At 37.0% G+C, this 21,010-nt stretch overlaps 1 protein-coding gene across 5 annotated transcripts; it reads left to right on the top strand.

The window, feature by feature from the left end:
* The first annotated feature begins 2,411 nt into the window (after positions 1–2,411).
* Positions 2,412–18,499, top strand: stum (stum, mechanosensory transduction mediator homolog). 5 transcript variants are annotated; one of them, XM_011491889.4, is made up of 5 exons: positions 2,412–2,811; positions 2,997–3,240; positions 13,719–13,901; positions 15,377–15,385; positions 16,667–18,499. In XM_011491889.4, exons 2-5 carry the CDS (start codon positions 3,030–3,032, stop codon positions 16,699–16,701), a joined length of 438 nt encoding a protein of 145 aa, XP_011490191.1. In that variant the 5' UTR covers positions 2,412–2,811; positions 2,997–3,029; the 3' UTR covers positions 16,702–18,499. The 5 variants fall into 5 exon arrangements, with proteins under 5 accessions (XP_011490191.1, XP_078799008.1, XP_011490190.1 ...); XM_078942881.1 differs by having other exon boundaries at positions 2,425–2,542; XM_078942882.1 differs by lacking the exon at positions 15,377–15,385.
* The last annotated feature ends 2,511 nt before the right edge of the window (positions 18,500–21,010 follow it).

Below are 21,010 nucleotides of genomic sequence, written 5' to 3'. Positions count from 1 at the left end.
AGATTATAGTTATTGAAAAATACTTAATACTTTTTTGGATAATTTTATGGAAACTCTCAACTCCTAAGATGTGTTACTGTGAAAAATAATCAATTTGTGAGCTGAATTCTAGGAACTTTTATTAAAAGTAGTATGAGTCATAAATACATATATAATATTGGTTTCAAACAGAATGTTGAGCATGTAAAATCTTAGCATAAAATAACGTTTTTAAACGGGCATTGCTGATGTTGTCATTCCTGATTGTTGTTTAGGGGTTTGAGACAAATTGACCTTTTTTTTTTTCAAGTAAAGAAAACAAGTAGTAAAATAAACTTTCAACAAGAAAATTCAATAAATCTAAAGTGTTAATTATGAATACTGTGTCTTCATAGGACATGGGGTCATTTTGACCCAAGTACCACAAAAACATTTAATAATTTCAGAAATGTAAATTTTTGTCCGTCACCCTTAGTCTTTTTCCAGAGGGCAACCATTTAAACACCCAGTGTCCTGGGTGTGTGCAGTCTTTCATGATGTTGCTTGCCCTCCCAAGACAGCGGGTGCTGTAGAGGTCCTTCAGTGAGGGAAGAGGGTAGCCGATGACCTTTTGGGCAGTGTTTTATGACCCTCTGTAGAACCTTCTTGTGTGCCATGGTGCAGCTTGAAAACCACACAGAGATGCAGTATGTTAGTAAGGGTAGCATAAATATAAAATTATTTTTTTTAAATGGGTCATTTAGACCCACTAATGGAAAAGTTTGGCGAACAGACACAAATGCATCTCACACTTATGGGTTTTTAAAAATTGATGCCAAGGGCTTTCAAACAGGACTGTCTGCCTGAGTTGATCAAATACAAAAAGTTAGACGTTCCAGTTAAATGGATCTAGTCCTCACATGTGTGACAACTATTGAGTTTAGTTGTAGAGTTGTATAGTTCTTGTTTTGTCTGTAGCCTTTTGCTGCCCGTGTTCCAATTTGTGTTCTGCTTATAACAACTCCAAACCACTGCAAGCTGTGTCTTTGGAAATTTTCTGCCCAAAATAATGGGCTACTTTGTCTGTACTTGCTAAAATAACATTTCAATAGAGGTTTAAACTCATATTGATAAATGGAGTCGAAGACCTTGGAGAGGAGACAAAGCAGCAGGGCTGATGATTACAAACACAAAGGGAATCTTTCATAAAAGTTCCTGCCGCACAATGGAAGTGTTTGCCCATATAAAGCTGAATGAAAATCAATCTGCTGTAATGTACGTGAAGAAAAAGAAGCAACGGATGAAAGGCAGCGGGAATCAATCAAAAGATGGAGATTAGAAGGAAGGAAAGAGTCTGTTACAGCTTTGGTCACCGTGGTGATCTGGTGCACAACAGGAGCACACGCAGAACACACTCGAGGACACACAAATGCACAAATATGCAGTGTGGGATGTCAGCTTTCACTAGCAGATGGGATCTACCTAAACTAAACTATGTTTAGGTAGATCACACACACACACACATACACACACAGATAGGGATTCACAATTACCGTATCACACTTACTGAGTAATTAGACTGTAAATAACTGCTCTAAGAGCAGTTACTAATCATTATAGAACCAAGCACATTCCCACATTCCTTGTATAACTCCTCCAAACCAGTCTAACTTGGTGTATTCCTCTCCACAACATGTTGCCATGGTAGCGGGATGATGCTTAACGTTCTGTTCATGAGTCCAATGAAGATGGAATTGTCCACACTGTCAGCTGTATTTCAGAAATGACAGGAAATTAAAAGAAGGGACCAAAGTGGAAATAATGAGAAGATATGGCAGAGAGGATAGAAGGAAAAGAGAGAAAAAGCTTAAAACAAAGATCAATATCTTCCGTATAATTACCTACTGCTTCCGGGGTTGCTAAGAAACCAAACAAAGATGAGAAAGAGCCCAAGAAGATGAAACGGACACAGAGAAGATGAGATTAGTTTCAGGGTTTGGGCTGCCTGCCGCTTTGCTACTTTGTTTTTTGTTTTTTTTAAAAAGGACAGAGAGCGGGGAATTGAGGAATAAAAGGACAAGAGAGAGTGCATGAATAATTAGCGAGATATTGATACAGGAGGGATCTTTTCTATTCTCTCCACATCTTATATTGGCCTCGATCAGCCCACATTCTTTCACTTCCTTTGTCTCATTCATTTTTTCATCCATTAGAAAAATTATGTGTGCATTTCCATTATTAGCATTTAAAAAAAAGTTTGTGTTGGAGTGTATTAAAGAGACTTTAATGCACCGTTTTTTAGTTGCAGCAAACATATGGTTGGTGCATTAACTTAGTAAAATGTCTCTGTTTGTTTTAGTATGCTCCAAATAGCAGCGTGTTGAATGTCACCTCGCTGAAGTGTAACATTACACCGAGGTGCTGTTCCTTTAAATGGAAACTAGGAGAGGGAGAGGAGAGGAGAGGGAGGGATGAAGATGTAGTAGAGGAAGGGGGATTGTAGCTGCTCTTGCTCTCCTCTCTGTATGTCTGGAGTAAGCCAAGCTTTTATGGACACAGAAACAGTTTAAGTGAAATCCTTGAAGTAAGGAGAGAATTTTTAGGATTTTTCAGATTTTCTGTTTTTTAGGGGCAACTGATTTCAATATGTTGGATGTGGAATCAACAGGCAGAATCTCCTGACCTCTGATGAGGAAGCTTTGTGTTTACGTCCAAGGACTTAATGGGACTTGTGTGACTGGACTTCTCTCCCACTTATCTTAATGCTTTTCCTTTCTTTTTTTTGCTTTTTTCTTTTCCTCCTGAACTTCAGATTTTTCATCACCTCTGCTTAACACGTGAACAATTTCCAAGGTAACTTTTTTTTTTCTACATATAAACCATACCAGGACCTGTGAGCATGCTTACACAACTGCTCTAAAGTCTTAGTTAATTTTGTCTGAATGCAAGGAATCACTGTTGACACATTTTTTCCCCTCCACTGACTCTGTTTTCCAAATTAGTTCACCTGCTTCTCAGCAGCTGTCTTTATTTTTAAGGCACAGGTGACAGAAAAACAAGAGAAAGAGCAGATGGCGCAGACAGAAGGACTAACGATGCTGGGAAATGTGAAATCTAAAGACAATTTGGGGGCAAAAGCCATGGCTGGGTGCCCTACAGCTGGGGGAGGAGTGGTGGTGGAGGTCAGGGAGAAGAAAGGATCTTTAAGGGCTGCAATACCAACAATGCCTTTTCCTCTGGCTGTCATCTGTCTTTTCCTAAACACCTTCATACCTGGACTTGGTAAGATGAGATTTGAAATGTATTTCTTCTCAAATTTAGTGATTTTACCTGATTATCTTGTGTAATTTCAGTTTTGAGATCAGTGCAGTTTGTTTGTGATCAAATGAAATTGATCTAGTTTTGTTACAGTTTTGGAGGAATACGTAAACATTTTTTTATTTAAACTGTCCAAATGACCTTGAAGTAGGATGCTCACTGTAATATTCAACCTCCGTACTTGGCTAAGTTTTAATCATACAAGTGTTTTCCTCTATTTTATATGCAATTTCTCATTCTAATCCAGAATATAAACCTCATATTAAAGTGAATATATCATTACCGCCCTAGAAACAAATTTCAATTGAATATATGATATACAGAGATCCAATAATTCCCCAAAAATATATCACAGGATAAAATAACCTTGGAAATAAGTCTTTTTTTGCAGCACAAGGCAGAATGAACATGTATCATCAGAGTGAGGATAGAAGACAGCGCCTTCATTACTTCAAGTAGGCATCAGTTACTTTCATGATTTAAGGCAAACCCTTTTCACAGCATGCTGGTATCAGCTGAGTATCAGGTTGCTCCAAGAAAACTGAGAGAAACTGATCTTCAGATTAGAAATCATTATGGGAACACAGTCTTTCCAATACCATACCGGAAAGCACTCTTCTAACTTCTTAGCCCTAAGGTTTTTCATTGAATAATGTGCAGTTTCACATTCTTATTGTTTTACAGAGGAAATATCCGGTTAGATCATGCATGCCTCTTTAAGATAGAGGGGCAGTGCTTGTTATAGTTTTAATGAATATAAAAATTGTGACTTTTTTTTATTTTGCATATTGTTTGTAATAATTCATCATTTATTTCCCGTTCCCAGTTTTTTTTTCCATTACAAGGTATTAGGTAGTTTATATTATTCGCTAACTGCCCAGCTAGTTACCAGTGGGTTTTAATTTATTTCTCTTCATTTTATTGGTGTGATTTGGATTCTGATCTTTGTTTGGCATTGGTTTTGTCACAACTTATTGTCAGTCGATGGTTGTGTGTTGAGAGCAGCCCCATTTTCCACCATCCATCTATTCACAAGGTCTCCTGCTAAATTATAGCCCCTCACAACCCCAACCCAACATAACCAGTGATACACAAATGGAAAGCAATATCAGAGATGTCCAGCCGTACAGTTTTGAGCCAGATTCCAGCTCAGACGATGAAAACAGAGACGTACATTGATGTGTTGTTCTACAAGTGGATGCATCAGAATGGAGTGGTGCAGGGAGCTTGTGGCCCACCCAGCTTATCTTCTATGTCACAAATAATCTCTTTTTTTTTCAAATGACCTTTTTGCGTCTGCTCCTGATTTACAATGACTTGATTAAAGAAACACTAAGAAATGCAAATTAAAGCTTATTTTTCTTTATATATATGTCCTCCATCATTAGAAGAATGCCACAAGAACATGTTAAAAACACCAAAAACTGAATTTTCATTGAAATGGGTCAAGTAAAAACTAACAAGTACAATAGGCAGATATAAAATGTTTTAATAGTTTTCTAAATATCACCCCAGATTTGGCAGTTACAGTTGATTTTATTTCATTTTAACAGCAGTAGGTCCTTCACAAGGACTCTCTGCGTTACTGACTAATGATGTAGCCACAAGGGGGCCCAAGTCTGGGTCTCCCTGTGCCGGTCCCTAGCCTGGGTGAAATAAAGGGTTGTGTCAGGAAGGGCATCCACAGAAAAAAATCTCTGACAAACATTCTGTGGCGACGCCTGAAGGGGAATGCCGGATGGTGAACACCATTCTATTTTAACAGTAAAAAGGGTTAAACATTAAAATGCTATGTTCAAGAAAACAAAATTGATGAATGTGGTTAATTTATTATCATCAACCCAATCCTTATTAGTGGCAGACTTTCTAAAATGAATGTTTTTAGAGAAGACATCAACCAGATGAAGGCTGTTTACAGTTCTGGGACCTGAGAACACTCCCTTTGACATTTTCTGCATCATGGATCTAACTGAACAAAACACTTAAGGTGGCCATCTGAAGACCCGTACACCCACAACAGCTGTCAGTTATTCTAGAGTGGGGGATAGATGCCATTTCAAGTGTCGGTAAGGCTTCTGGGGAAATTGCATTTATTCATTTAGTTATTTATTACTGACACATTTACTTGTGTATTTTGCAATGCCTTCTGTTCCATTTTTCACTTCAGCTTCCTCGTATTTGATTCTGCATTCTCACAGATGTCTGAGTATGTGTGTCACACTGACATCTGGTGCAGACTCCTCATCAAACATCAGCCTGCAACAATTTCTGTCTTTACTTTTCCCTTATTCTTTGCATAAAAGCTGGAGGACCAAAATAATTAACACGTTTTACTTTTTTTTACATGCACAAAGAAATGGATTTTTGTTGATTCCCATAAAATGTGAAATCTTGCCTTTGCAACATTCACTTCTGACCGACTCTTCCACTAAACAAACATTTTTTTTTCCTCTGCAGGGCTATTTTTGTAAAAGTCCCACATGAGTGGTTCTCTTTTTCTCATTCTTCACATTGTTTCCATTCTTCTTTTTCTCTGTCACTCACTTTACTTTTTGTTTACCCGGGCATCTGTACATTAAACATTGGATCGCTGGGAGCATAAAGATGTCAAAGACCATAAAGAAGGATTAGCAAATACCTTTTTTCTCCAGTTTCTGACAGGAATACTGGTTTCAGGTGTTTCCACAGAATGTGTCCCCCAACGCGAAGACATCAAGGCAACACATCACCTCGGAGTGTCTGAGCGCGTTAAGCATTGCCTGGATGCCCTGACATTTTATTGAATAGCTGTGGCCGGTTGTCATGACTACGATGGCAGAAATGTGTGTGCCTGTGAGTGTCACAGCCATTTGGTTGTTATTGACTGAGACTGAAAACAGCTTGTTGTTTATTTTCAACCTGGAGCTAAAGATAAAAAAATTATAATTGAATTTGGACCCAAAAAATTAATGCACGGATGGAACAGATCAGCAAGAGAGCAGACAGGGTCTAACGCATGTTAGGAACCAGAAGACCAAGCTGCTGCCGTGAGCAAAACGTGTTTTTTGGAAATATATTTGTCAGACGTGACCATTTCAAAACAGGGTCATATGATTGCAGGGACATCCATGAAATGTGGCAAAAAATTGTCTCGAAAATTAATAAAGCACATAAGCTGTTTAACCCTTGTGCTATCCTATGGGGTCAAGATGACCATTGACGTATTATTCCTACCATGACACAGGTGGATAAAGGTGAGGGCATTTCATGTAATCCATGGAAACCAGCGAAGATCACAAGTCATTGAAGAAAAAAGGTTCAGCGCATTGTCTAGTGGGTCTAGATGACCCCACTCCAAATGTTAAAGTGCCTAGGATAGCACAAGGGTTAAAAGCAGAACCAGAGCAGATGCTCATAAATCAATTATGCAAGTCAGTTGAAAATATAAAGTTTTCATAATTTGCAAAAGAGCAAAGTGTCTGATTTAGCTTCAAGAGATGCTGTCATAGTCAGAAGTCCCACGTCATGAAAAGTACGGCTTGTGACACTGGATGTGTTGCCTTCATTTGGTTTATGGTGACCCCTCGTTGACATCTGCAAGCATTTTTGAAACTGTCCTAAATCTTTCATGACCTTTTATTAGCACAAAGTGATTTCTGGGTCTCTTGCTGCAACGCTTTAATTGGAGAGTGAATGTCACGCTGGAATGAGAGCGCCATCTTCTGTCAAAAGTTCTGCTGACTTTTGCACTTGTTGAAAATCTTTAGAATATTTCTACAAAAGTGAGACTTAAAGTCTTTTTAAGCTCAGACGAACAATCTAAAGATATTTCATGTGGAGAAGCAATAAATTTAATCCTAAAAACAGGGGAAAAAATAGAGGAAAATAAATATTGTTTTGTTTATATTCCAGCAGGTTGAAAGCTTTTTGTTGGCTAAGTTGGTGCTCTTTGCATATTTAACAGCTATTTTTCCTTAAAATGTTGCTTCATCAGCAAATTGATTTTGTACAAAAACATTTTGACATTGTTTTATTTGCTGGATATAACTAGCCTATCCTAAAACAGCTGGGGAAGTCTTAGTGGACAAATATTTACATATTTCTGTTTCACTGTAGGTGATAGATATAGCACCTCCATGTTATTGGGATTTAAACAACATTTCACATAAATAAACCCAAGCTCCAGATAATCAGAAGGGCATATTGTCAACTCCATGTTCTTCCTTTGCAAGCTTGGAAAACAGAGGATGCATGACAGGACTGGAGAACAGTTATACTGCTAAAAGGAGGGGGAGAGACAGGTCTGCATAAAGCACAAACATAGAGGCTGACAGGTCAGGTGGTAAAACTCAAGGCCCATCAGGAAAGACTGGATTAGAAATAAAATCTGTCTACTCTCAAAGTTTAAACTAAATCAAGACCAAAAATAAGGGAAAATGACAAAAACTCCGCAAAATATGACCAGGAAGAACACGATTTTCCCCTTCTTGCGTGGTCCTCTTGAGGTTAAAGATGCACAAAAATTGAAGGCCTGTCAGCTGCTTGCACAACTGATGCAAACCAGAAAGGTGGCTTTGACTGCACCGACTTAAATTCTGCAAGTGTAGCGCAGTTTGGTGGGTGTTTTAAGACACCGACTGAAGAAAGACTGTACCAAGACTGTACCAAGCACGAGAGATTGCTGGCTTTAGAACAGCTGTACCTTTGTGAGAAACTTACACAATGCCTCCTCAGAGTCCTTTCATCCTCTGCTCTTTTGTCTTCCAGTCCTCTTCCTCTTTCTTGTCTTTGACACTTTTACACTCCGTGGTTAACCTCCCACGCTGACAGTGGGTGCCTTGTTGGAGCCTTCTGTGTAATTATAGTAATAAGTCTGGCTAATATCTAGGTGCACACATATAAACACACGACACACACACACAAGTGCCGACATTCACCATGTCCCACACACGACAAGACACAAAAGCTTTTCTCTTGCATGAGCATGTTGGAGGATTTTTGTTTGGAAGACAGTTGGTTTTGTAAAAATGTACAGTTTTAATTAAAATATATTTAAACAGGACAACCTGATGTGTAAAAATGTCAAATATTTTGGTATTTATATATAGTATTTCTACATTCCAGAAGAAAAAATAATTATTAAACTCTACTTAGAGATGCAGTTTTATTGCTGTCGATTTTAATCAGAAAGTGGCAAAATACAGTATGTAAATATTTCATATTCGTATGGCAATCTCCTAAAAAATATCAAAAGTTAAAAATTTTTTTTTTCCAAAAGTGGGCTTTCTAGAACATGTAGTAGTAAGGGTTTTATTTGTTTTACATGTAAGCCATAAATAAAATAAAAATCTATCAAAGACAACAAAGTATTTTCCAAAAATCAGAAATTATAAAAATAAAATAAATAAAATTCACTTATAAAATACTCTCAAGAACACTAAAAGTTTAATTCCCAGACTAGAGAATGGAGAATATTTGTCGAACTGTTCAATTCCATGTGCTGCACGTTAACCAAACAGTAAAATTGGATGGCTGGCTGCCCCTTATGTGCAAGTGTATGCTGTGTGTGCTAATAGGCACCGACTGCTCCATCAAATGCTCAGTGAAGCCAAAAAATAATAATCATACACCGGAAGAAAAACGAAATAGACAGCAAAAATCCTGTGCTGGCTGCCAAAACTCTGATAGAGGTTATGTGTTACCATTTAGTTTGCTGTCATTCAAGGCTCATGTCTGGAGGTGGGTGGCTCCACCAGAAGCCAGAGCATCTGCTGGTGGGAGTGGCCTCCGTGACCTGAAAGCATCTCACTCTTATGGAATCATGTCAAAATTGACGTTTGGACCTTTGATGGTCTTTTTTGGTAAAACTTTTTAAGGTGAGCATCTGGGAAATATTTGCTCTGCGTATTTATTTGTCCTTAATAGTTCATTAAGTTAAAGTATTTGGGTAGAAAACTGCACATGAGTTGGTTTTGGCCTTTTCTTCCTCCTAAAACAGAAGCTGCAGCTTGCAGTCTGGTTGTTCCAGCTCCTCTTTCCGTCCACCTGCTCAGCCTGCTATGTTTTTTTTGTCTGAATTTCTCCAATGTGACAAGAAATGTAGCTAACAGAAAGGGAAAGGCCAAGGTTATGATGCACTCAACGCCCACCAGGCATTTCACATGTCGCAGTCAGTCCTCACTCACACTATTCAGCTTTGTATTTTCTACAGGGAACAAAAAGCCTGCAGAGAGAACATCAACCTGACAGGACTGACTGCAGGGATAATCACAGAATTTGTTGAAATGAGAACATTTCTCCAATAAGATCAGAAGGAAAAAATCAAATAAGGTAAATCAGGTTTGATCCTTCAGCTGTTTATATTGTAACTTAATCTAAGATAGAATGGAAACCCCTTTAGGCCTCTTTGTTCCCAAAATATTAAAACTTGTTGGTCACAGAAATGTGAAAGACCCACTCCAATGAAAATTTTATTTTTGGCATTTTGAACATGTTCTTGTGGTATTTTTCCGATGATGATGGACATATATCAAAAAGATCAAGCTCAAAATTGTATTTCTGAGTATTTCTTTAAATCAAATCAGTGTAAATTAGGAGCAGAAAAAGAAGTTCTTAGCAATGAAGAGAGGAAGGGGTCTGGACACACAACACGCACACAACAGTTCTGCTCACAACTTGTGAATGTCTGATTCCTTTGTCTTGATCATATTTTTTGGGGGGGGGATTCTAAATTGTGTTACTTAAGTGAAACTGCTTTTCTTTGTTTTTTAATTTTTGGAGAATTTCTAATGAACTACTGCTGCTCTGCAGAAACTATGTCCTACAAAACGAAACAGTTGTTGTTTTTTTTGTTTTTTTTTTGGATAAAAACAACCAAAATAATAATCATAATTATAATACCACTGGGAATGCTTTTACAATAGATCAAAAGATAATCAGAGTTGGACTTTAAGGATTAGAAGACATGTTTTGCTTCATAAGTTTCCATTTTTCTGCAACTTTGGTGGTTTGTCATTATGTTGTGTAAAACTTTTTAAACAAGAAAATATGAAGTCTTGGCTGAAACTATTGGTTGGTGCATATGATATGCATGACACTTGAGCTTAAATTTCTGCATATTTCTTAATAAAAAGGGTGGTTTTCCTGATGTTTTAACCACATAAATCTCAAGTGTATTAATTGTAGTTTTGTCCAAGTATAACTTTTTGACTCCAGATTTGAATCAGATTCAAAAACCAAAATGTTGTCTGTCAGGCCAGAACAACACATCACCATTAGGAGCTGAATATTAAATGTGTATTCAGCCTGGTCATGTAATGTCATGGTGACAAATATTAGGCCAAGAAAGCCAAAAATAAAAAAAAACCTTCTATACAGTCTTTGGGTCAAGTTTTACTCTGCAGTGAAAAAGAATGTGGGGAAAGTGAAACTCAATGGAAATTAAACCACTTACAAGTGTTGAAAGCACATTCTGTCAAGCTGTCAAAGCAACAAAGTGATGCAATAAAACCTCAATTGCTCCCTGGAGCTGTAATGGTGGTACATACAAGAATTGGGACAAAACATTTAGCAAATTATTTTTCTATTAAAAATGAACTAGTTATTAAAGTGACTTTTTATAGTCACATCCATATCCATCGTAGTACCTCCTGTATATGCTTCAAAAGGAGAAAACTAACAAGCAAAGAAGTACATGGATCTACTTGTCTGCAAGTGAATGCATCAGAATGGAGCGGAGCGGGGAGCTTGTGGCCTGCCCGCTGTTTTTTTTCCAACTCTATTTTTTTTGTCTGCTCCTGATTCACAGTGATTGAAATAAAAATAAAAAATACTCAAAAATGCAAATTTTAAGCTTAATTTTCTTTGTAGGAGCTAAAAGCCTAGGATCTGTTTAGCAAATTCTAACACTTTGAGGAAGTGAGATGTGTGACGCTTGACCTGGCTGACGTGCTAAGTTGGCTATCGTTTCCCTGTACGACAAAGAAAATAAGTCTTTCACTTTAATCAACTTTGCAATTAATTTGTACTTTTATTATTTACATTATTGAAAATGGATTTGACTTCTATTACTTACTTTCCTGCACCAGCATTCAAAAACCTTTTCTCCTTCTGACTGACGCACACCTTTCTGAGGTCAGCTAAACAATCTCAATTTATAATATGCACTCCCTCATGGGAAAATGTCACAATAATATGTAATAAACACCAAAAACATGATTTCATGGAGTAAGTAACTTCATATTAAGCCTGACGTACAACTCAGAAGAGATGGAGCTTTCTCAAGGACAGCAACAACCGTGAGTCCTCCTGGAGAAGCATTCAATGCCATTGAGACTCTAATGGGCTCTTTTCACTGTAACGCATGTCTAATACATTCACAGACAATGTATTGTTCAAGTGGCAAGGAAAGCCTCCAGGTAACCCAAGGAGCGCTGATGCACTTACTGATGGATGTTGAAGCCATGATCTCAAGTAGCTGTTCTGTCAACAGTCTTCTCTCGTTGGGTTGAGCTGACTTTGGACAGTTTTCCCTTCAGTTTTAAACTGCAGAGCTTCCTGAAATTATTCATGCCTCAGGGGTATAAATAAATTCAGGAGGCACTTTTTATCTAGAAGCTTTTCCCAATAGGTCGTGTCTGTTTTTGCTTCAAGTTATTTATGTTGAAAACAATCAGTGTTGTTTGGGATGTGATGGTTTTAATCTTTTTGTGTGCAGTGAAAAAGCGGATTTTGTTCAGATGATAATAAAAACTGTCATCGGTGGATGACAGAAATTTTTCCAGAAGCTGTTTTTACCCCGAGGATTTTCCATACAGTAATGAGCACTCCGTACTGCCTCTTTCTTAATGTGTTCATCAGCTTTTTCAGATCAGTGGTGATTTACGGATTAGAATGAGAAAAGCACTTTTCTGTACACTTAGTGATAAATATTTAGTAGTAATAAATTGTTGTTTTAGATTTTAAAACCTTTTTAAAATGATCCATGGACTATTGCTTATGACAATGTAATGCTACCTTGAGATCACTTAATATTTATGTACTCTCAGGGTTTGACCAAGATTTCATCCAAAGAGCTCAGAATTTGTGGGTGCTAATTACAGACACTGTTTGTTTAGGTTTTCAGGAGGATCAGCTGAGACTGACTAAATAAGCAGCCTTCAAATGTGGATGCCATGGAATACATGGATCTGCAAGTGAAGGCATCAGAATGGAGCAGGGAGCTTGTGGCCTGCCCAGTAGCTTTTAAAACAAATACAATATCTTTCCATTTGCTTTTTTTGTCTGTTCATGATTCAGAATGATTTGAATAAAAAAAAACTCAAAATGCAATTTTAAGCTTAATTCCCTTTGTAGCAGAGTAAAAGCCTAGAAACTGTTTAGCAGACACAGCCACACTCATGAACCATTTGGTGGTTTAACCCCCCCCACCCCAATCCAACTTCTTCTGCCTGGAGTTTTTGGTATGACTCAACTTTTTGGTCTGACTCAACTGTGAATTTAAACTTACAACCTTCCGGTCTCAGGGCAGACACTCTAACACAGGGCCAATAAGTTATTGAACAATGTTAGCATCAGTGAATTATTAACTTTAAACTGTTGGTTGTCAGGATTGGACATATGTTGACAAAGTAAAGAAGTTTTCCTTTTTTCTTCTTCTTTTTTTTTAAATAAATAATACAAAATGTTACTCCTGGAATGTTAAACAAAGTTTTTTTTATTTTATTGATGATGATTTTATGGTGATCTGTGATGCATAAGATTGTCTCCATCTGTGTGCAGTCCTGTGTGCATCAAACATGTACCCCTATAGAGTTGTTATAGACATTAAATCAATTCACATACATGAAAAATCAAGTTTTCTAAACCACAGTGGAAAATGTAACACGCCCCTAGTGGTTATGTGGTGAAGTGATCTTTTCACAGTTACTTTTGTTTTGGGATGTGCTTCAAACAAGAAGTTATAAGAACTTTGAGTAAGTTTGTAGGTAAGAATAAAAAGCTGATAATAAAAAAACAGAAAAACTGCATCTATTGGCATGTGTTTTTATTTATTATATAACAGAAGTGTCAATGGTAATGTTAGGCATTTCCATTACTTTCAAGATAATATTATATAACTAAAAGATTAACATAAAAGTGACTTAACCAAATTAAACATTTTGGTCAAAATGTTCAGAAAAACCAAATTCACGTAACTATTTTCTTGTGATGTTTTAATAATATTTTCTTTGAACACCATCCCCTGATGAGAATATTATTTTACAAATCGTTTTCAAACAAAAACATCTACTGTTTATTTCACTATTCTGGTTATTTTGGGTTGAAGCTACCTTCTTATCGCTGCTGAACTCTAAACATTATAAAACCAAGCTAAACAGCGAGATAAAGACTGGCAGTTTACATTCCATTTCGGGTAAACATGGCGTTTGCTGGCATGATAATTTGTTCTTTTTATCCGGCAGGTACTTTCCTCTCTGCGTTTACAGTGCTGTGTGGGGCTCGCAGTGAGCTGATCTCCGAGCGAGGGGTTTGCTGTGTGTTCTGGCTCAACGTGGCTGCAGCCCTCATCCAGATAGTGACGGCTGTTATCATGGTGGGCTGGATCATGAGCATCTTCTGGGGCATGGACATGGTCATCTTGGCAAGTCAGTAACACTTTCCTTCACTTCATTTCTAGCTTTTCCAAACATTTGTTTAATTTTTTCTCATGCAAAATGCAGTTTCTACAGGCTAATTACTGTTATTATTTGTGTTACGATTTTGTTAACTCAGTTAGTAGTTATTTCCTTCTGTAAATCAGTTTTCCACACCACACTGTGTGCCTTGCAGTGTCTTATCCACCAGATAAATATCATATCACAGAAACAAATTCTCCTAAATACAATTTTGCAAATAAAAAAAAAAAGAGTCAGTTGTATCCTCTGTGAGCCGGCCCTTTTGTGTGTTAATAACTTGTACATGATTTGGAATGAATTAATGAATGAATGATACTTGAATGAAACCTTAGATTTTCAAGCTCAGTTTGGCAAAAAAAAGATGAAATGCATTCTTTTTTAATATTTAAATATCTAAACACTTTTACTTGACCAAAAAATGATTTCTCCAAAGAAAGAAAACAACCAACGGCAAAACACAAAATGTAAATATGCCGGTAAGTTGAGCTAATTTTACCAGCAGAGTTTATTCTCTGGGGACGAGGAACAGAAACCACCGGCAAAGACACCATTCTCCCAATTTGCCAGGAATCTCTCTGAGTTACCCCCGCCCGTCTCCTTTGTGAATATGATTAATGTGCGTATGTGAGGAAAAGTAAAAAAAAAAAAAACATTCCTGCCAGTGTGCAACCAAAGTGTGTCAACTCATAACCGCCTGCAACGCAGTACCCATTTGTCGTGTATGTGTCCCCCCGCCGTTTCCCCCCAAGCTTCTAGACTCCTGTCTTATTCAGCTGCTGAAATCTAGTTGTATTTGCTGCAACAACATGATGAATATATTTTTAAACCTCCCTGTTGATTGATTTTCAAACTGCCTGTATGCAGCTATGATCATTATTCATCAGCATGGCTTTGGGACGTGACGCTACTTGGCAGCTGTTCCCTCTTTCTTCCTCTGTGCCTATTGTGAAACACTACAAAAATCTTCATTGGCCTTCCACTCCGATGGGTGTGTTTCCATCCACAACTTGATTAGCACAATCAGATCTGTCCCTCTTCTCTTTCTCCCATAATGATGGTGGTAAACATCTCCCTCCAGCAGTTCAACCTCCTTGTCTCTTTCTCCAGCTAATGATTGTCACCGTTTGATCTCGCCATTCTTATATCATTCCTCCTACTCCCCGCTCGCTTGGAAAGAAATCAAGGCAGTCACCTTCTGGGTTGCTCTTGCTTGTATCATCTTCCCTCCTTCCTGTCTCCTGCTCCTTTCTCATTGATCCAAAAGAGGAGCTGTAGTCTTACCATCGTTGTGTTGATTCGATCATGTAATGCATCTGTATCAAACTGCCTCAATAATCAAATCAAACCTCCGCCTTGTTTACCTCTATGCGATCAACTCCTAAAATTGTGTTTAAATTAACTTTTATCTCATCTCTTCCTCCCCTCTCTGCTCCTCTACACCGAAGTTTCAGATGGTAAGTACTTGGTTTAATTTATATAAACGTAGAAAACTATTTTATCTGACTCCGTCAGGCATCAAATGCACCCATTTTTGTTTTTCTGTTGTTGTTTCTGTTGTTGTTTCTGTTGTTGTTTCTGTTGTTGCATTTGACATTCAAATACAGGCTGCTTAAGACTCTAGACTTGTTGTTACTTATCATGACTCAAATGTGACTCCATTTGTTTTTCACCACACCTTCTTATTCATTTTACAGTTATTATGCATGGCCAAACAAAGTTTTGAGAGGAGTTTAGATGCAGCCAATAGTGCATCTCGCTCAGCTGCAAATTTGTTTTGGTCGAAGACCTGCATTTATTAAAGACCCACTCCGATTCCCAGTGGTCTCTTAATCATGATTATGCTACTTATAGCCAAAATCAAATTGGACCTAGCTTCTGGAGTTCATTAGAAAGTCACCTATGAGTTGTGGGTGGAGCAACCTCGCCCCCTTTCCCCTCCTTCCTGCTGAGAGCTCTCTATTTAAGCTGAGCAGTGAGCCCGCCTTCCTTATTCACAACACTCAGAAATGATATTTTATGTGCTAAGTACTTATTTTCTTAAGCTTCATTAGATATAATATAATCTACATTAAAAATGAGATATGTAATAACGCCTGTAAACCTTTCCTTATGGGTCCATGTTTATCTGAATTATGTAGTTTTACATCTGCATATGTGGAATGAAACGCCCCACAAGCAAGTCCTATAATCAAACAGGACGGCAGCTAAATATTGCATCAGTCTAGTCACCATCGGTCCTATGATTACCAAGAACTTTTGAAAGGTAAATACGTTTGAAACCCATGTCTTCAAGTTTGCTCTCTGTAATACATCACAATATAGATTTAGATGGAGACTGACATTTTCTTTTGTTTACATTTTTTATGTCAATTTGCTATTATATGATCACGCTTCCAACATCTAAATTTACTAAAGGAAGTTTGATTTGCTCTAAAATAAGCAACGAGTAGGCAAAAATGAACCAAACAAAGGCTTGAATTTTTCTAAAATTCTTGTAAATTCTATGTAATTAATTAAAAATATTAGAAATTCAATCATCTCTGCTGTCACCCTCAGGGTTCTAAATGGCAAAAATGAAACCTGCAGTCCCAAAACAACTGGAGTTTACTACAGCCAACTTTAGTTCTGGAAACTGGTGATTGGGCTGGGCAGAGTAAAGGAAGAGTTCTGCATGACCTTTCCCTCAACCAGCCATGAAGTGATGAACCTCTTTCCTTTCTTTGGTCCCTCCTTAGGGTGCAGAGATCAGGGCGCTCCTCAAGACGTCTGAGAGAAGTCCTTCTGCTGTTCACCGATGGATCCAATGAACTGTTTAATCTGTTTAGTCACACGAATACCCGATTGAAACTTTTACTTTATCATTACACAGCTATATGACAGAAGCAATTGAAAAACAAGAATCACATGGCTGCACTTTAAGAAAATGTTCAGGCTGCTACATTCTCCTTTGTATATTTAGAACCCAAAAAACATTGAGCGGAGAAGTAAAGTAACAACAAACATGGATTTTTTTGTTGTTGTTACTCCTTCTAAAACCTTCCAATATTTCTCTTGAGCTGTAAATATTTCATTTTTATTTTTTGCATGGATTTGTGGCAAACCTTCAATATTATTTATCAAAGTATTTGAACAAGTTCGCATTTTAATAAAAAAGTTTTTCTTTTGCAGGTGTTTTCCCCCCCAGTTTTGCGACTAAAACAGTATTTTTTACTATTATTAAACCTAAATGTGCTAGAAGCCATTATCATCACTGTAGATGCTTGCCTTCATCCAGTCTAACAGTGCAGTATTAAAATGACATGAGCGTCATCTGTCATATTGTGACATTTCCTTTTATATTTGTTTTACTGACTCCATGGTACTTCTCTTAAAGTATCTTGTGTTTTTACTGCTGAAAGTTCTTATATAAGTTGCTATAAAAGCTTAAATATCAAACAGTGTTTCATATGAAGATTTGCATTGAACAACAATGCAATAACAATAATAAATTCTTCCTAAAACAATGACTCACGCCAGCAGAAAGTTTTTCAATTATAAAAAAAAAAAGAAAATCTGTGTAAAAAGGAGCTAAAAAGATATCACACAGTTTTGGAGTTTCAAATCTAATTAACGGGTCTAAAAATATCATCTCGCTCGGCTTGGCAGAGCGGTCACAACCCTGTCTGTCAGACTGCAGATAAAAAGCGTAGACATGGATGAGTTACTCAAGTCTTCAACTGAAGTTTGAACTGCGGCTTGAATTAAAAAGAGCATTTTGGTATTTAAAAATCTAACTCTCATTATATGTGTGGATACAGATGAACTCATCAGGACGACTGAGGGCTAAACAGTATTTAAATACGTTAGTGTTGGGCTGAAATGGGGAGAAATGCAAACATCTACTTGAAGGGCTTTCCCATGATTCCCAATCCTGGTTTCTCGTTCACAATGCATTGACGTCTATCCTCTAGTAAAGATCATAAATCTTAAAAAAAAGAAGAAAGATTTTACAGACTTCAATCACAAAGGCTGGAAGCAAATATGAACAATTTACAATAAACGTGTTTGTTCTTCTGCCCGCTGGTATGCATCAAGGTACAACTTTACAGCTGAAGTAAATGTAGTAGAGCTTTCATAAACATACTTTATTTAGGCAGTGCGTGTAACTTAGCAGGTAAAAGCTCATTTTTTGATCTTCTTGGCTGCAAAACTGAGATCCAAGCGTGTGAATATAAAGGTTAATCATTCATGAGAAAAATGTCTGTGCCTTTAATGAAATCACTTGTAAATACGTCCGTCAGTGATGTCACCTTAACTTTTATTCTTCTTCATCTTCTGTGGTGCTGTTGGTGTTACTCAGCCGTGCTCTTATTTTTATTGGAGTTCATTTTCAGTAATACTTCTCTTGTAAACTTCAGTAAAAATCTTGTTTTTACTGTTTCTGTGTGGAGCCTGTATAATGTTTGAGAAGGAAAATTAATATGTCTGTAATGTTATGTGATTTTTATTGTAATAAAATAAACAGTGCAGTGGTTTTATGCTTTAAGACTCCTAAAAGTAATTAATAAAATCATCAAAAAGATGGAAAAGTGATTTGTTTTAAGCTAATCTCCTATTCATGGAAGTCAATCTTATGCATGCATCATCTATATGGGTGGTATTTCTCTACATTTAAATGGTATCTTTACATTTTTATGAGATTAAATGGAGTTTGAACTCTTTGATTATTAATAAAAATATATATTTTTTGCTAGGTTGACAGTCATGACCGTTTCCCTTAGATTTAAGGTTGAAACATTGTGTGTTTTGTGTCATTTTTGCAGATTTAGCAAAAATTGGGTTAATTTAATAAGCCTTCAGCAAAAAAGTATTACAAAGTACAGCTAAGAGAAGCTGGTAAACTCTAAACTTTCCTAAAATGATTGTGTTTAGTTTTCCTGGCTGTCCTACTTCACCATATAAGGACTTTATTTCTTGCTGGACTCTGACCAGACAACGCTCCATCCTCCCAGCCTCTCACCATCATGCCAGACATGCAAAAACATTCTGAGTGGAGCTGAGTGGAGCGGCTCTGGGAAGTTCTCAAGTGAAGAAGTTGCAATGTCAAAACACAAGCACATCATTAAGACATTCTGTCTCAACCCTCTGTGTGCTGAGCACTACTACTCTGCGTATGTTGTATGTTGCATTTCAATAATTTAAACATTAATTATTTACAACTAGTGGAAAATACTGATTGAAAAATGTAAGAAATGAGGAAATGCTCTGTTCATTAAACATTAGCTTAACAAATCAGGTTGTCAAATTCCCACGTTTACACTTTAGAAAAAAGCTGTTATTTATTCCACCAGACTGCAGTGGGTTACAAATATCATGATTATTTTTCACTTGATTAGATATCAAAGGTTGTGGTTTTCTGAGCCACAATTATAACTTTAAAAAGCTGATTAATACAGTTTTTCAGTTCTGAATAGGTTTTTCTTAAAAATTTGTTTTTTAAATTCATTCTTTTCAGACTTTTGACAATATTTTAGTATTTTATATATATTTAATAATAATACTGACCCATTAAAATAATTAAAATATTCACCTATGATTGTATTATTATTAAATAATTCTGTGTACAATCTTTAACTATCAGGAAATAGGTTTTACGTGTACCTTTTGTGTACCGTCAGGGGTCGCCAGAGTCAATCAGCTTTCACTATGTGTTGAACTAAACGTGCTCAATAAATTATACAAGAAAGCAAATGTTACAGTATGAACAGAGGTGAAAACATCAGTTATTATTTTTAAAATGCGCAATAATAGACTTCCTCTGCATTATCCCAAACACAAAAGAGACCTTCACCAAAAAATGAGAATATCATAAAACATGTGTCATGTTTCAAATCCATAATTCCATTCAAAAAGTTACAGTTTCATGGAATTTAGGGCCCACTGTGTAAGTGATTTCAAGTATTTATTTATTTATTTTTTGGCAAAAAAAACACACAAAAATTAGTAAAGTATGGTAATATCTTGCAGGATTTAAACTGAGTTTCACCAACTGATCATCTACTAAACTCTAAACAGCTGCACAGGTTTCCCACATGTCAGTAAATTTGTGCAGTTCGGTTCAATATGGTGAAGTTTTTACAAGTAGCCAGAAGATCATCATTGCTTCCCTCCATAGTCTGGGTAAGCCACAGAAGTTTATAGCTAAGGAGGCTGTCTGTTCACAGAGCGCTGTGTCCTATCGCATCAGCAGAAAGTCTAATGGAAGGACAAAACGTGGCAGGAGAAGATGCTCCAGCAAAAGAGATGAGTGCGGACTTCAGCAGATTATCAAAAGATTCAAGAACCTGCAGACATCCAGAAAGAGTGAAATGAGGTGGAGGAACAGTTTCAAAAACCACCACATTCAGACATATTCAGGAGACGGGCTACAACTGTCAGGTTCCTCAGGTCAAGACACTCCTGGGCCTGGACCAACGGAGGAAACATCTCAAAGGGGCCTAGAAGAAGAAGAAGGACTATGAGACTGTTGGCCAGTGGTCCAAGCTCCTGTTTTCTGATGAAAGGAAAGCAAGCCTTTCATTTGGGAGGTTAAGAGGATGGAAATGCAGATTTTATCTTCCAGCAGGACCGGACGCCTGGTTAGACTATTGGAGATGGAGATAACATTTTAAAAATTCTTATTTTTGCTTAAACTGAATGCTAAATAGTGATCTCTCTGCAGTAACTATTCTAATTTTTGGAAATCTTGTTTTTTTCAGTTTTATGAGCTAGAATTCCACTTTATGTAGAAATAAATACTTGACATCAAATAAACAGTGGGCCTTGAATCTATATGCTATGAAAGTTTAACTTTTAAATGGAATTATGGAAATGAATACTCCAAAGACATTTGATATTTCAACTTCTGTTTCAGAATTAAATCAATCTACACTTTGGTTTTAGATTAGAAAGTGTACTCTTTTTTTTTTGGATCAAAGGCACTAAGCAAATGCAGCAGGATGTTGCTTTATTAGCGTCCATATTAAAACTGAGAGCCTCAGATCTTCAAGAGGCAGCAACAAACACACAGAGATCATTATTACCCGAGTTCCACCGAGCAG

This window comes from Oryzias latipes, chromosome 24, assembly GCF_053564925.1.
Source record: "Oryzias latipes strain Hd-rR chromosome 24, Olatipes_Hd-rR_3.1".
In the NCBI taxonomy this organism is placed as follows: Eukaryota; Metazoa; Chordata; class Actinopteri; order Beloniformes; family Adrianichthyidae; genus Oryzias; species Oryzias latipes.
The sequence above is the reverse complement of the archived record's forward strand: the minus strand, read 5'-3'. Positions and strand labels throughout refer to the sequence as shown.

Excerpts from the sequence above, each read along its gene's own strand:
- stum (XM_011491889.4), top strand. The coding sequence starts at position 3,030 with ATGGCGCAGACAGAAGGACTAACGATGCTGGGAAATGTGAAATCTAAA. Across the intron at positions 3,241-13,718 it reads CACCTTCATACCTGGACTTG|GTACTTTCCTCTCTGCGTTT; the intron begins GTAAGATGAGAT and ends TTTATCCGGCAG.